General features: G+C 45.5%; 2 protein-coding genes and 1 long non-coding RNA gene across 3 annotated transcripts in view; 1 reads left to right on the top strand and 2 right to left on the bottom strand.

The window, feature by feature from the left end:
• klg (klingon) overlaps positions 1-15150 on the bottom strand; it is a 62085-nt gene that overhangs the window by 23678 nt on the left and 23257 nt on the right. The window lies entirely within an intron of this gene.
• LOC138928869 (uncharacterized) lies at positions 7822-8734 on the top strand. The gene is made up of 2 exons (XR_011445270.1): positions 7822-8103; positions 8446-8734. It is a non-coding gene; the product is annotated as an uncharacterized lncRNA (long non-coding RNA).
• On the bottom strand, positions 12771-13965 carry LOC108073322 (very long chain fatty acid elongase F). Its single transcript, XM_017164883.3, has 2 exons — positions 13440-13965; positions 12771-13374 (listed from the first exon to the last, which is right to left on the bottom strand). The coding sequence occupies exons 1-2, from the start codon at positions 13836-13838 to the stop codon at positions 12940-12942; spliced, it is 834 nt and encodes a 277-aa protein (XP_017020372.1). The 5' UTR covers positions 13839-13965; the 3' UTR covers positions 12771-12939.

Below are 15150 nucleotides of genomic sequence, written 5' to 3' on the forward strand. Positions count from 1 at the left end.
GGAAAACTCTTCTGATAAAGCAAGGAAAAAGTTGAACAATAATAATAATACTTGGTTTAATATTTCTAGTTTTTAGACAAATGTTATAAAGATGTCTTGAACTTTAGAAATGTATTAAACCATTAAGTAAGTAGTAATCTATTTTAAAAATCAATTCCTACTAGCTTTTCTCTTAAAGCATACTTCATAATTTCCCTCAGTGGTGAGCTGGGACTAAGGCTGAAAGGATGAGCGCAGGATGCCTTCCTGCTAAAGTGACATGTAATAAATTTTATTGATTTTCGCTTTAGCCAGCAGGCGGGCAGGCAGTGGCTTTAATGTATTTTTAAGACTTTAATATTGCGGCTGCTCCGGGTTTTCGGGGGCGACGAGCTGGCAATTATAATTGAATTAGAAATGCCAATCTCGGTCCGGGTTTGTGTCGCTGCATTGAGTGGATTTGGATTGAAATCTGTGTGCTCATGCTGGGGTTGCATTTGCGATTAGTTGGCCGAGATATTGCTCAGCGATTTGCTTGGAAATAGTTGGAAAACCATTCGCATCGGAGACCCCTGCAGTTGTCCTGCTCGGGGGCGTTGCATTTTTCATGCATTGCCTGTCACAAGCACTGATCTCAGCCAGACATGCCAGTGTATCTCTCTGTTTGAATTTATTGCATTTTTAATCAATGGTTCGGCCGCGTGAGGGCGTGTCCCCAGATGTGCCAGTGCATAGCATTTCATTTTAATATATTTTTTGTTTTCAATGCAGAACAGAACAGCGCACAGAACAGGGTTAAACAATAAACGCCCCATTAATAAATAACAGCAACTGGCATTGTTTATTTTGCTCTTTTTGTGTAATTTATATTTACCCATTGTTTTTCATCCAGAACCAGAACTCACCTGCAAATAAATAAAATACGAGAACGAATCAGAAAAGGTTTGTTTTTCGTAAAAATATGTAATTAATTAAATGCTGTGTGTTGTCGACAAGTAAACGTTGTTCTGCTAACAAGATAAGTAGAGCGAACAAGATTGCTATAGTTTTTACTCTTTAATATAAATAGTATTTACTTGTGAACGAGCATTTCCATTGCGAAATTTTTCATTTCTGGAAGGCTAAACCGTGCCAGTAAGCTTGTAATTTTAGCCGGGGCTTATCTGATAAAATATGAGTAGTAAACATGCACATCTAATTTGGAGAAAGGAGAAATTATAATATATTGTTGTCGTAGACGCATTCGTTGATTCCTCTATGTGATTGTTGCTGCTGCTCTTTTTGCCAACTGCGGCCGGGCTAATGTGTGTGCCTCATTTATCAAAGCGCAAAATGCTGCTCTTGTTTGCTGCCAAAGGGTTGAGTCACACCCACCCAGCCACCCACCCAGCCACCCACCCAGCCACCCACCTGGCACCCAAGCCACCCCACCACCCTTCTTCTCGTCTATGTGCGTGTACGGCATATGAAAAATCCTGTGGCTAATAAGTGACACGCGTCGATTAATAAAACTGTACGAGGCGTACAAGGCTGCCAGCCATTTAAGGGTGTGGCCGGAATGCCACTGCGTGTGTCGTACATTAAAGGGCCATGTCACAGCCGACGATTATGCAAAGCAGCCGCCCGATCTCGGATAAGACCAAGACCCTGCCAAGGACTCCCCTGCGAAGGACTCCCCTGCAATTGCGTAGGTCCCTCGGGGACGTTTGCGTTGCTCTGCAGTTGCGTTAATAGCTCGCTGGGATTTTAAATGACCGGAGAAAAGCTGAACCTTTTCGATTGCGGATATAATTTCCTATTTGAAATAATGGTAATTATAGTTTGGTCATTTTGTTGGTCTTTGTTATTTAATTTCTCAATTTCCTTGGTCGCAAGGCAATCGATTAATTTCAAGTTGCTTGCAAATTTGTTTCTTGCTTTAAATTGCTTTAAATATAAATATAAACCTGATATTCGTAAGTAGCTTTATTTTGGAAACTTTAGACAAGAGCTTGCTGTTTTAATTAATCAATTTAGGCAAAGCTTTCAGTGTTTTGCTGAATTATTATTCTAGAGTGGCTCTTTTATAAGGCCAAACAAATTTAAGATATCTTAAAGTAAGCCTCTTTCGTTGAAGTATGTGCCAAGTAAATCAAATTTGAAAATATGCCAACAGCAAAAATATGAAATCAAAATTCATTCAATTTCCATTTGACGGGAGAGTTAGAGTCCTGTTGCTTCGTGGGTCTTTCTTTTTTTGTTTTTTTGTGCGGCCCGTATGGAAATGAGCATACAGGATTCCAGCTCCTCTCAGTTATTGCTCTTCGTTATTTTGTAAGCGGAACAAAAACAGATGCAAATCAACAAGCTGCCAGCCAGATAAGGCAAAAACAAGTGTCTCCCTTCTGTCCTGCGTGTCCTGGATATCCATCTATCCGTCTGACTGCCCCGAACCCTTGCTGGTACTCTCCCCTCCTTTCTGGCATATCGTTCGTATTTACAATCCGTATGCAGAGATGAATGATGCTGCCAATGAGAGTCTGTCTCGGATGTGTTTTGACAGCATTTTGCTATTAACTTGCTATTCCTCGGCAGATATTTGTTTTTCTTTTCACTTCATCTCGGTGACATCTTAGTCCTTGTCCCCGGGACGGGGACAACGACATGGCACCGCCATGGACTTTGGCTGGCATTTGATAAGCCATCGGCTGGACTAAATGACTGCCCGGGGTCGGGGAGATCTCCGGATAAGTGATTTATGCATTATGTGTCTATCGTTATGGACATAAATTGTATTAAGATGGCCCACCCCGATCCGTTTGTCTCATTACCATCCCCTGAATTCCGTTTTCCCCTCCCTCCGAGCTCCTTTTGAAGTTTACACCTGCGGCAACTCTGCTGAAAACAAAAGCTTCTTTGTTTGTCAACCTTCGGCACAGGCAGTCTCTGTTTTTTTTCTATTCGGGTGGCTGTTTTTTTCCCAGATCCTAACGAGAAACTTCAATATTGTCCCTTCTGCCCAGCACCAAACAGGGCAGAAATGGCAGATGACAACAAAAAGCGAAGCTAGAAAGAAGGCAAGGCAAATATTAACCCGGGGCTATTCATTAAACAGTCCTTTGCTCATATGTTTTGCTTTCGCCTGCTACTCTGTGTCCTTTCATTAAACAAGCCTCTCGACTCGGCACCCTCGTCCTTCTCCGCTCTGCCCCCGGGTTGCCCTCTCCAACGGCCACTTGAAGCGCTCATTGTTTGCACTTGATGATGCCGGGGTGACAGCCACACCCACGAGCACGCCCACGATGAGGCCACCGCCCCCTGGCTGCTCCAACGAGTTGCAAACATTTATGGCCACATTGCCGGGCATCTTCGACAGCACCTGCTGCCCCATGGAGTCACTGCACTGAAGGAAAAATATCCTTTAGACCATATTATATTTTCTAATAATAAATTGAATATGACTTGAGTCTAATAATTTTTGTAATCAAAAGAACTTAATTCCGTTGGAAACCAGACCAGAGCCGCAATATAGATTTTCTAAAGATATATTTTTAAATTGCTTGCCTGGCCTTGGCTGTTGGAAAATTCCGAACGCCATCTTGGAAAAAGGACTCGATTTCTCATTTCAATTTCGGCGCTCGACGATTGTCGGTTTTAATATATCTCTTTCTTCTCGCTTCTCTGGAACTCGGTAAATTTTCTCATTGCCTCGCATTGTCTCCGCTGACAACAGCTGGTCTCGTCGTCCTCGTCCTGCCAGGACTTATACATTAAAAAGCTTAATGACGGCGCGCTCGGTTGTCCTTGTCATTAGGTCCTTCACCGCCTTCCGCTATCACGCAGTCGTTTGACCGTCTGAGTGGCATAAAACGCACCTGATGTGCAAAAACTGCTTAATTGAAAACATAAGCTTCTATAATTTCGTCCGCCCGGCCACGCGGAGTCAAAGAACTCAATTTAAATATTCTAATTTATGCGCCTGCATATTAAACGGCACGATCACGTAGCCAGGACCTCACTGTCTGCTTAGTTTGGGGAGTGGCTGCTGAGCTGCCGCTTTTCACTTACCCCTCCCACCTGTTGTCTGCAATTAAAAGCGCTTAAATCAATAAGCCCACACAGTTGACGTTCCATTTCTCATTTGGCCAGAACGTGTTTGAGTTTTAGTATGCAAAGCACAGACAGAGGAGGGCTAGCAGGACATTGGCAGGGGAACGAGCGACTCCTCTTCTCCGACTCCGCCGACTTATCGCCTTGAGTTTGGCACCACCGATTGCCGGCAGGCGCGGCACTGTCCCAGCGGCCTTGTTGCGATATTGTGATTGCCATCCCGAGACTTTTGCCATCATATCACAATGGCAACTTTGGCTCCCACTCCCATCGCATTCCTTACGATTCCATCCCAGGCTTATCAATGTCGCTGTTTCGAATCTGCCAGCGCGACAAATTCGCGTGTTATCTTCATCTTGGCAGCAGGAGCAGCAATCTCACCTGACACTTCCTTGCTGCCAGAAAGAAAGAAAGATGGTTGCAGCACAGAGATGTCGAGGTACATTTTTAAACTGGGTTAGGTACTTCAAATTCTTCATACTTTTTAGTTAAGGTAAAGTTCCCAGAATATTTTAAGTTGTGTAAAAAATACAAAATATATAAGCATCCAATTCAGAGCTTGAGTTTAAGTAAAGTATTCCTTTAAAATATATCTAGTACCCTGTACCTTTAAGACATAGGTAACAACGAGTGGTTCATCACTGCCTATGGGGTGGTTCGGTGATTTGTAGGTGATAGGGTGGCTTCATTACTTCTTTTCACGCAACCGATTCTCGGTTTGCGGTGGAGGGTGGCAAGTGGAAGTGGAAACTTCATCCTCCTGCAGTCATTCATTCCTTGCCGAGTAAAAGGGGGATGGGTCCACCATTGTTGCTACTCGTAATTTATCTGCCGCCTTTGTCTACCGCCGGCTTCTCAGTGTCACCCGTTGTGGGCCTTGTGGTCCCGTGGTCCTCTGTCCCCAGTCCTCAGTCCTCAATCCCCAATCCTCAATCCTCGGTCTTCGGCGACATTCCAACGGAAAATCTCAGCGCAGTGCTTAGCATCTCAATTCGGGTTTTCGCTTGGCTGTTGCTATCTGGGGCCGATAATAAAAAAAACCACTGCCAGGTCCCAGGGGTGTGACAACTTCCAGCTTTGATTTTTCCTTGTTTCGCTTTTCCGGCTGCGAGTGTCTTATCAGCAGAGCGAGTGCCGCCCCAGAAGTATGCAGGGCTAAATTATGTCAATAAGTAAATGAATTTCGGCTAAATTCGGATTTTAATATCCAGCAGCGGAGGAGATGTCTTCTGCGGCCTCTTCACTTATTCATACGGCTGGAAAAAATGTACTCGTGCACATGTGGGTTGTTTATTTGTCGTTTTGATGACGACATCTCTGGCAACAGGGCGCACACATATGTGCCGTGCCTCGCCCACCACTTTGTACTTGATTTTAACAAAACTGTCTGTTTAAAGGAAACAAAGTGAAATTGTCTCCTTGGGGGGGCCGAAAAGAAATGTGCCGGCGCTGGGAAATGTATTTAATATGCAAATCCTGTGTGTCCTTTGAGATGATTATGGCGCACATTATGTCCCAAGCAGCACACGTGGAATGGCAGCTCGGGAGGCATTCACTTTGCCCAACTCACACATAATTATCGATTCAAAAAGCCGCTTTCCCATTCGCTTTTCCGCCAGGACCCGCCGCAAATTGTTTGCTCTGACAAATTGACGACTAATTTAAGCGAAATTAACGAAGCTTTCAGCCAGTTCGGAGTTCGAATGCGAGAGAATCGAGCTGAAAATTAATATAGATGGGAAATGGGGAAATGGGAATTTTTTTTTCTCGCTTTGTGGGATTTGTTTTGTGAGCGGCGCGCGGAACTTTTCCAATTTGTGCACCAAAAAGGAAAGATAAACAGAGACGCAGACACGGGCATTAACTCTAACTCGAGCTCCGGCCAGGACTCAGACATGGGCAAATAGTGAAAAATAGAGGAGTCGGAGAGCAGGCAATGCACCTGGTCAGACATCCGCATCCACACCTGACCTAGCCCCTTCTCCGCCTCCGCCTCGTTTGACCTCTTCTAAGAGACCGGGATGGCCGGAAAAAACTAATCGAACCGAAATACTCGAAATGTTTGCCTGATTTCTCGAGAGTACGCGCAGCTTGAAATTGCAATCGTCGAACAGAATTATCCCTTCTTTCTCTTTGCCCTGTCCTCTAGTTCGGAAAAACTTCAGCCAACTTGTGGGCGGACAAAAAACACGGCTCCTCTAGCCTCTATAAATTAGCTCTTTAGAGTCCTTTGAGTCCTGAGCCGGGAGACCTGTGCCCCCATCGATAATTGTGTGGGGCGGTCGGCTTGTCTCTGCTTTGATTGCATTTAATTCGATTTAATGCGGCTCCGCTGCGGCGGGTAAAATACGTTTATATTTATTTATTTATTTAAGTTCAGAATGAAAAGTTCCAGAATGACATTCGAAATTAAAGTCAATATATGTATTCATGTATATATACACTTTATTTGCTACGGCCAGTGTTTAATTAAAAAACAAACAGCGACTCCACTCACAATTATCCCTTTTTTTCTTTTTGCCAGATTTCTGCGCATCTTTTGCCTCGCGCCCTGATAATCTTCTTCTAAATGATGGAAAAAAAAATTATGCTCGAAGCCGGGAAATGACCGGGTTTTTTCTCGATTTTTTCTCCTCTCTCGGCCTGCTCCCTAATTAAATGTGTGGCATTAGGTGCCGCATTTTGGCACCGAGCCCGGCTTCTGGTCACAGATTTGTGGCCGGCGATAAGACCAACATGAACATGTTCCCGCCGAACAGATGATGTCAATGCCAATGGGGGGTGGATTGGGTGGTATCCTCCTAGAGGTTGAAGGTGGGTTGGGGTCCTTCTGGCTGCCAATTTTCGCCGCCATTATTGAGGTTTTTTCATACACTTTAGCGACCACTTCCGGCCACTGCAGCATCTTGTCTTTCGCTCGTCCTGCTCCTCCTGTCCTTCTCCATTTTTAATTTTTATTTTTTCGCCGGTCTGTTTGTTTTGGCCTGGCCCACCGAAATAATGTTGCACGCTCCGGTCGGACCGTCATTACGTCGTCCGCTTGCTCCGCCGCGTGCCGGAGTCGTAAAGTAAATTTTTTAATTAGAGTCACGAGTAAAACAAACCAATTAGTAAAGCTGTCAGAGCAATCCTTTCTGCGCTCTCCTTCGCCGGCCGCGTTGTATTTTTAATTTCTTGGCCATGTTTTGGCCGCAATTTACGCGTGCTGCCGCGTTGGCGGCGTGTGAATTATTGAAAAAGTAAATTATGTGAAAAGGGCAAATTAAGGAGGTTCGGAGCGGGTCATTTCCCATGATTTTTTACGACTCCTGCGGCGCATCAAGTGTCCGATTCTGGCCAGAAGTCTGCTCTGCTCTCGCAGGACCCGAAATGTAGTTTTAATTAAATAGCACAATTGCAATCGCCGCCGGCCACCTTTCATCCTTCGAGGAAAACTTCTTGGCCGCCTTCGCTGGGCTGTGTTGTGTTTTAGTTTTAGTTTTTGGTTTCGGTTTTGGTTTATATCCGTGGCTACGTGAGCTGCATGACCGATGGCCGGGGGTGCAGGCAAATAAACAGAAAAATGTGCATGGCTCACGGAGTGGAGCGGAGCGAAATGAAACGAAAAGTGCGGCGGACTTGGGTTCACAAAGTTTTGAACTTGGCCCCCGTTGCCATCGGACCAGGGGGCTAGCAATAACACAGGGCGGGTTGGGGCAGCAGCACAAAAACGGGAAAAACCGAGGAGAAAACTAAGTTATTAGCACCAACTGTGCTCGGGCGTTGGGCGTCCTGGTTCTGGTTGTTGTGGGTGTGGTCGTCCGGTCGCCCTCTGCACTCGTAGTTTATGTTTACTGCATTCTGTGTGCAGACGTGCGGCAACGATTTTCGGGCTAGCAACCAGCCTTGCCATTGTCGTCATCCTGCCTCCCGTTGACACTGACAGTTCATAGTTTGGTTAGGGATAGCAGGGACCTCGATATTTCTTAGAGTATTTTATGGGAGCTTTAGGGAACTTTATGCCAGAAAAATTAAATTCCTACTCTGTACATTGAGGTAAGAACTTTAAAATGCTCTAGTGGAATTTAACATCCCTATTATTATATTAATTGTTTTATCTTAGGAACCATATTTCAATATGATATGTGTTCTCGTTTATCCTGCAATTTGTACATCTCTAGAATGATATATACAAAAATGCTTGTCCCCTAAAAACTTGTTTTTGCTAAAAGCTTCGCCGCCTCCCGCGAGCGTAAAATGTATTATTGTTGCACTCTGTAGCACAATATTTGCGGCTGCTGGTATTAGCATTTTATTTTATTTGTACAAATGTTTTTCCGTATTTATTTTGGCCAAGTTTACCCAATTGTGTATCTGTTTGTCCACAACTCGTTTCAGGCAATTTCCAATGTTAGTCTGCTGGCGGAGTCCATGGATATTGCCTTTGTTGGCGCCTCTGTAAACACACTCGACTTGGCTGCCCGATGAGGTGAGGACAGGGATGAGGACGATGGGGAGGATGGGATGGCATTTTGGCAGCGTGGTGTCTTGGCAAGCCAGCACCTGTTCACGTACACCCCACCACGCTCCGCTTCCAGGCCTAATAAAAATAAATAGCCATATAAAAGCGAAACAAAATTCATGGTAACGCCTGGCTATACAATAAAGCATATTATTTCAACATTTATTTCCCTGGCCCCATCTTGGCAGCCATTTGGCAGTGCTAAAGTGTTTTCCCAGTCGGAATGTTGGCACTACTCCGCCGGCTAATGAGTGCAAGAGCTACGTGATTTACTCGGATCCCCGTCTCCAGCTCGAGCCCCGTCACTTACAATGCATCCGAAAGGGCGTTCGCTTCCAGCTCATTAGAGACGCTGCCTCCAGTGAATCTCCATTATCCATCCACTCCTGCTGCTGTTGGGATAATTCCCGTGACAGGAGTGCGAGTGACGGAACAGCAATGCTTATTTATGCCTGATATTGCTCAAGTCCTTGGCAAAGTCCTTGTCGGTTATTTACTCTGCAGGGCACTCGACTGCAGACGAGTCGAATGCATCCGCACGAGAGGAATTGAAATGTATTGATTTATGGCTGCAACTGAACGAGTGGCTGAGCGAGTGGCCATCCAAGGTGGAGACACTGCCGGAAAGTTTGTCCTGGCGCCACACCGCACTCGCACTCGCCCCATCCGAAAGTTCAATCAAGCGAGCCAGAGCTTGGTCATTGATAAGTCATAAGTTGGTCGCTGGCACACAAGTGCGCCCAAGTTGCGTCGCAAAGTTTTTCAAAGTCAAACACAAAGTTTCCCGCTGGCCGGGAAATGCCAGTGGCTTAGATATTAGCAGTGCATTAGTGGCCAGTGCATTATTAATGACCAGCTGCGCATTGATTTTTACACTTGTTCCTTTGACAGCTCTCGGTTTCGGTCTCGGTCTGTCTCCATTTTTGTTTTCCTGCTTCAGTATTAATTGAGTTGATTATGTGGATGAACACGAAAAGGCTTTTGGGCTGGGAAATCGGAAACAACAAGGGCACTTGGAGAAAAATTGCCAGGATTCGAAAGAGCTAACAATTTAGTTAAATTTTTATAGTTTTGGCTTTGGCTATTTTAATACCAAGGACAAGATTATAAAATTATAATTATATATTGAAATATGAGTTTGTGTGATTTATTTACCAGTGTACACTTCCTCCTGCCCTTCGCTAACCCAGATATTGATAACTTTGCACTGTGGCCGTAATTGTGCCGCGTGACCCCGTGACCTGTTGCATGTCGGGCCGTGCAGTTAATTACTTTGATTTATTCGAGAGTTATACACATGCGTGGTCCGCCTGTCACATATTTCAAATCTCGCTTAATTACAGCGCCGTGTACTTACAAATTAACGAAATTGCCTCGTTCTCAGATAAGACCACCCACCCACCACCCTCAGCCCAGCGCCCACTCGGCCGTAAATTTATTACGGATTTCAACTTAGTTGCCGCCAAGCAGTTCACCTGCCACTCCAAGTGAGCTCGGATGGAGTGAATTTATTGTTTTGTTAGACCAAAAATTACAGCGATAAAAACATACAAAGTGCTTAAGTGCGACATTGCCAGGGCTCAGCGCCAAGACCGGAAAGGAGACATGGGACAAGTCGCAGGGAAAAGCTGGCATCGATAAAAATCGATAAGCATCGGCAATAAATTGCCAGCCACGGCCCAGAATTCAAATAAAACCAAATGCCAGCTAATCTCCATTAGGCAAATACGTTGAGCTTACCAAAATGTTGTGTCCCATTTTTGGGCCCCCCGCCACGCCCCTGCTCCCGTGTTATTGTTGCCGTTATCTGGGATGTGGGCAGCGGGATGGGATTTGGAGCACAGAGCAGGCTATGAGGCAGAAAAGGTCACTCTAAGTGCTTTTCATTGAGCACTGAACTGAGAACGGAAGCGAGCATAAACTTAATGGAATTTAGATTTCTTCATTACGCATCCGCCGCGTGGGCAGCAACAGGTGAAAGGAGCAGCTTTTGGCCCGACTTGATTACCTGCACACATGAAAGAGATTCCAGATTTGGGTCGCTTAATATTCGGGTTCATTTTCATTGGATTATAAAGAGCTTTTTGGCCCCGGGGCTAAATGTGCGAGCACAACATCAATGGCAAATTGATTTGCTCTTGATAATTTGAAAAGGTAAACAGGATTAGCCTACATTTCTAGATAATTGCCCGAGGTCCTAGCCATCTCCTCTCCCTCGGTTAGGAAGTAACCTGCTCGCATATAGACCAGGTTGTTTGACCCGCGGGGAATTGATTGGAATGCACTGGAGCACGTGTCGTAAAAGTTGCGGAGGGACCTGCTGGAAGTGCCACTGTACATGAATAAATGGGTCTGTTCGAGCCGTTCTTAATATTTACATTCGGCTACAAACATTGTCGCAGGCTTCGGCGAACGGCCACTGGTCGTGACCCACTCGATACACTCTCGCCTGTGTGCACGGTACATGGACGCAATCAAGGAGTTTCGTCCTTTGCCTCTGGCCAAGTTTTATGCTGAGTAATGGCCGGGGCCATGGCCATTGCAATGCTGCGAGTGCCCGTAAAGAATCGCACTCGCAATCGTAGTTTACATAACAGTTTTACGGCCAGCACTTAAATGCCATGCAAGTCATAAATGGCTGGAGATATCGAGCATACGCCATGTAAGCCATGTGCGCCACGCTCGGTTACCAATCTTTTTCCCTGATTCATATCCCCGGTCGGGCTGCTGTGAGTTCATTCAACCCTTTTTGGCAACGATCATTGCCCGAACGGATGTTAATGATGCCGGGCAACATTGTAGCTCAAACAGAAGCGTCTACATACATATACATATGTATGATTGTAGATATGTACAGATGCATGACCCCGGACATAAGTTCCGGGCAGAACATGCACAACATCCGCCGAGCAGCTTCCGCCTCGAATGTTTACGCTCGGCTTCAGTCGTAGAAGTTCGTTATTAGAAAAGTTTTAATGTCCCTGGCAAACGCACAACAACTCGGCATACACTCGTGGAAAATAAGGCTAAGGATGAACGAATATTCTAAGATCAAAATTCGTAAGCAAAAATAATATTTGTAAATTGATTTAAGTAATTCTTTCATAGGTTAATTACTTTTGCAGAAAAGGTGAAGGCAACTAATGCCTTTTAATAAGCACTCTTTATTTCAAGAGGAATTATTTGAGAAAACTAATTAAAGAGGAGACTAGCCAATAGGCACATGTCTTTGGTAAGATATTACTTTTCTTTTCTTTTATAATAACTTTAATTGCAAATGTTTCATTATAGTTACTCAAAACCCGGAACTTTGAAAACTTCCCTTTTATTTTCAAGTGCACACATGCAGATACTTTGGCATTTCGGATTGGAGACTGACGACTTCTGGAGCTGGACGGACTCGTTCGCCTTCCCGGAGGCTGGCCACAATATGAGCTTGACAAGCGACTGGCAATGATCTGCTGTTGCCACTTAATAAGCTCCATTTGCGCCAGCCGCAAAAATAAGGCAGGCGACCTTCGGTTTGTTGGCTTTTAATTTGCCATCGAAGGCTCTCGCTCGACTGCGCACAAACTTTGATGCCGACTGGGCCGAAATTTACATAACTGAAAAAATATTGTGCGGGCGCCTAAACGAGGCACAAACGCTGCCCTGCGGCTTTCCACTGGCTGCCGCTTACAAGCATTTTTAAAGCGGTTTCCCTCATATTTTTTTTTTTTTTTTTTTTTGGGCTCGCTTTTAGGGAGCGAAAGCAGATGTAAAACTTCGGTAAAGGAAAAAAGCCAAAAAAAAAAAATGTATATGAATAAGCCGTGCATGAGGTCTGGCTGCCTTCTAGGCAAATGTGTTTAACATGGGGTAGCAGAGTTTGGCTGCCGGGGTTTTTTCCTCTCTGGCTTTGGCTTTGGCTTTGAGTCGGACAGAAAAAATAACATTGGCCAGAAAGTTAAAAGGTGGCCCTGGGCCACATACGACACATGGCTCCGGCACACGTGGCGACCATTACTGGTGCCTACTTCATCGATATTTCATTTAACCCTTTAATAAAAGATATGGCAGGCGGCAGCAACTTACTTCATAACTTGTCGCTGGCGTTTTCCCAAGGCGGCCGGGAGAACTTTTTGGGCAAGTTTAAGAAGGAGGCTCCGGACTGAGCCGGCGGCAAATTGAAATTGATTACCAAAGCAAAACAATTGATGAGTGGCGATGGAGCGGAGGGGTAGGGCACAATCCTAATGTTTATTTATACCAGGCAGCTTGGGTTCGATCGGAGCCCATTTGCATAAGCGACCGACCGCTTATTACACAATTTAATATGGAAATGGTGCGACTTGAACTTGAACTTTATACTTTCAGCTCGACTCGGCGGCTCAGCTGCCTTTCAACTGGGACTCGGGGGTGACTTTCCGCTGCCTGCGCACATAGGTCTTGTAGTAGAAGTCGAAGAACATGGAGAACATGAAGATGTTCTGGATGAAGCCGATGAAGGCGATGAAGACGGGGAACTGGCACGGATTCCGCACGATCACCAGCAGGAAGTGGCAGGTGAGGTATCCGAACTGCAGCAGCTGCAGCTGGGTGATCCGCCGCTTCCACCACAGCAGCTGCTTCAGGGCGCCCAGCGAGGCCACATAGTAGTAGGCGTACATGACTGTGTGCACTAGCAGGTTGATCACGCCCAGCATCGTGCAGTGTGAACCGCCCAGGAAGGTCATGAAGATGGACACCCCGAAGATCATGCCGCCGTGGTGGTAGACATGCAGGAAGCTCACCTGCGAGTTCTTCTTCCGCAGCACAATGAACACCTAAGGGAGTGAGAATGCTTTGGGTTACCGATCCATTGGACAGCTCCTCGAAAAGCCGAACAAACCGTATCCAGCAGATCCAGGTACTTGAGCATGTAGTATCCGTACGAGGCGTACAGCGTCATCATCATCTGCGGCGAGGTGTCCGCGTGGTCAACTCCCTGGCAGGTCCAGCTAAAGGTGGGCTGCAGGTAGGTGTAGGTCAGCCCGATGACGAACAGCACGCCATTGGCCACCACCTGCACCAAGTTGTACACCTGCATCACGCGCTTCAGCTCGAAGGGATCGCGGTGCTCCATCCAGCGGGGTCCGTAGTGGAGCACAAAGGCCAGGTACAGTCCAAGGAGACCCAACACGATCCACAGATTGCCCACCAGCGGCAGGTGCGCCACGCGGGGATCCCCATGCTCGGCGTACATGTCCCGCACCAGGTAGTACAGGTAGGCAACCAGGTTGTGCCTCATCTCGAGCTCTCTCTCTGTCTTCCTCTCGGTTCCCTAATACTCTAGTCCTCTAATCCTCCACAGTCTTTGCCGAAACGCTGCGCAGCAATTCGCTCCCCACGAGGGTCTTCAGTCTTCTGAACGGAACTGCGCGCCCAGCTCACATTCCGGCGAAAGTTGGCTTTGACTATGGTAATGACCTCCAAATGAGAAGCAGCACGCACGCCGGATTAACCCGAGTCAGGCGTTGCACTGCCAGAGAATGCCACTTGGAGACGGCCACTCCAGGGATATACAATGTCGCCGGTTTGATGACTTTGGATAGCATAAGTTTTGCACTCAAAATGCACCTACAGAAAAAGAGTTTTGAGGCTGGCGAAATAATATGATTTCTGATTTAAGCTTGAAAAGTTTTCTCCAAAACACATTAAGACTTAATGAAATTCGAGAAAGGTTCGCTTCGAATCGATTTGATTCGATTTTCGTTGAATATTTTAAAAAGCAATAGGAGAGTATGTAATGTGTAAGTGGATGGTATAACAAACCGTATCACCGACCCATTTCTAAAAACTACCTTTGAATTTTAAGACTAATTGAAGCTCTTTAATGTGTAGCATTTAATTATTTTTTTTTATACACCTGCCAACCTTATGTTTTAAGCAGAAGTTAGCAACACAGTGATCAATAATAACTAACTCAAAATTAACTTCTGAATTGAAATAATGGTCCTCTGATTTAATTGCAAGAGGCAATGACATTTAAACTTTGGCTTCTTGAAGTTAGCTTCCTTTCTAGTTAAATCAATATATTTGCCTGAAGAGTACTACTTTCAATTTTTCATTCTGTGTCGAGAAGGAAACTTATTTTGCTTCTTGGAAGTATTTTTTATCTTTTTGAACTTTTGCCTGTTGGGGGGTAAACAGGGTTTAGCTATTACTTGACAATGTATGAGAATTTATGGACTATAAGCAGCCGCCATGGAAACTTAGCTGAGTGCGAAAAAATGATGTTCCACTGGGTGCCTGGGAGGGTGGCAGCGACATCAATTTGGGTTACTCAACGTTAATCGTTTGGCTCGCAGCTTGCGGCTGTGAGATATACATGCAACTAACCCAGTTTACAAAGCATGCCAATAAATTTGCAGCATAACTGCCAATATAAGCGCAACTGTTTTGAAATTAAGCCAAGAGACAGAGAGAGAGAGTGAGAGAGAGAAAGAGAGAGCTGGGAAAATGGGAGTGGCTGTGTGCGGAAATGCCAGCTGCAGCTTCCGCTTTTCCTTCCCGGTCCAGCGTCTAGTATCCGGCATCCAACATCCACTTGCTCCATCCAG

This window comes from Drosophila kikkawai, chromosome 3R (genome assembly GCF_030179895.1).
Source record: "Drosophila kikkawai strain 14028-0561.14 chromosome 3R, DkikHiC1v2, whole genome shotgun sequence".
NCBI lineage: Eukaryota > Metazoa > Arthropoda > Insecta > Diptera > Drosophilidae > Drosophila > Drosophila kikkawai.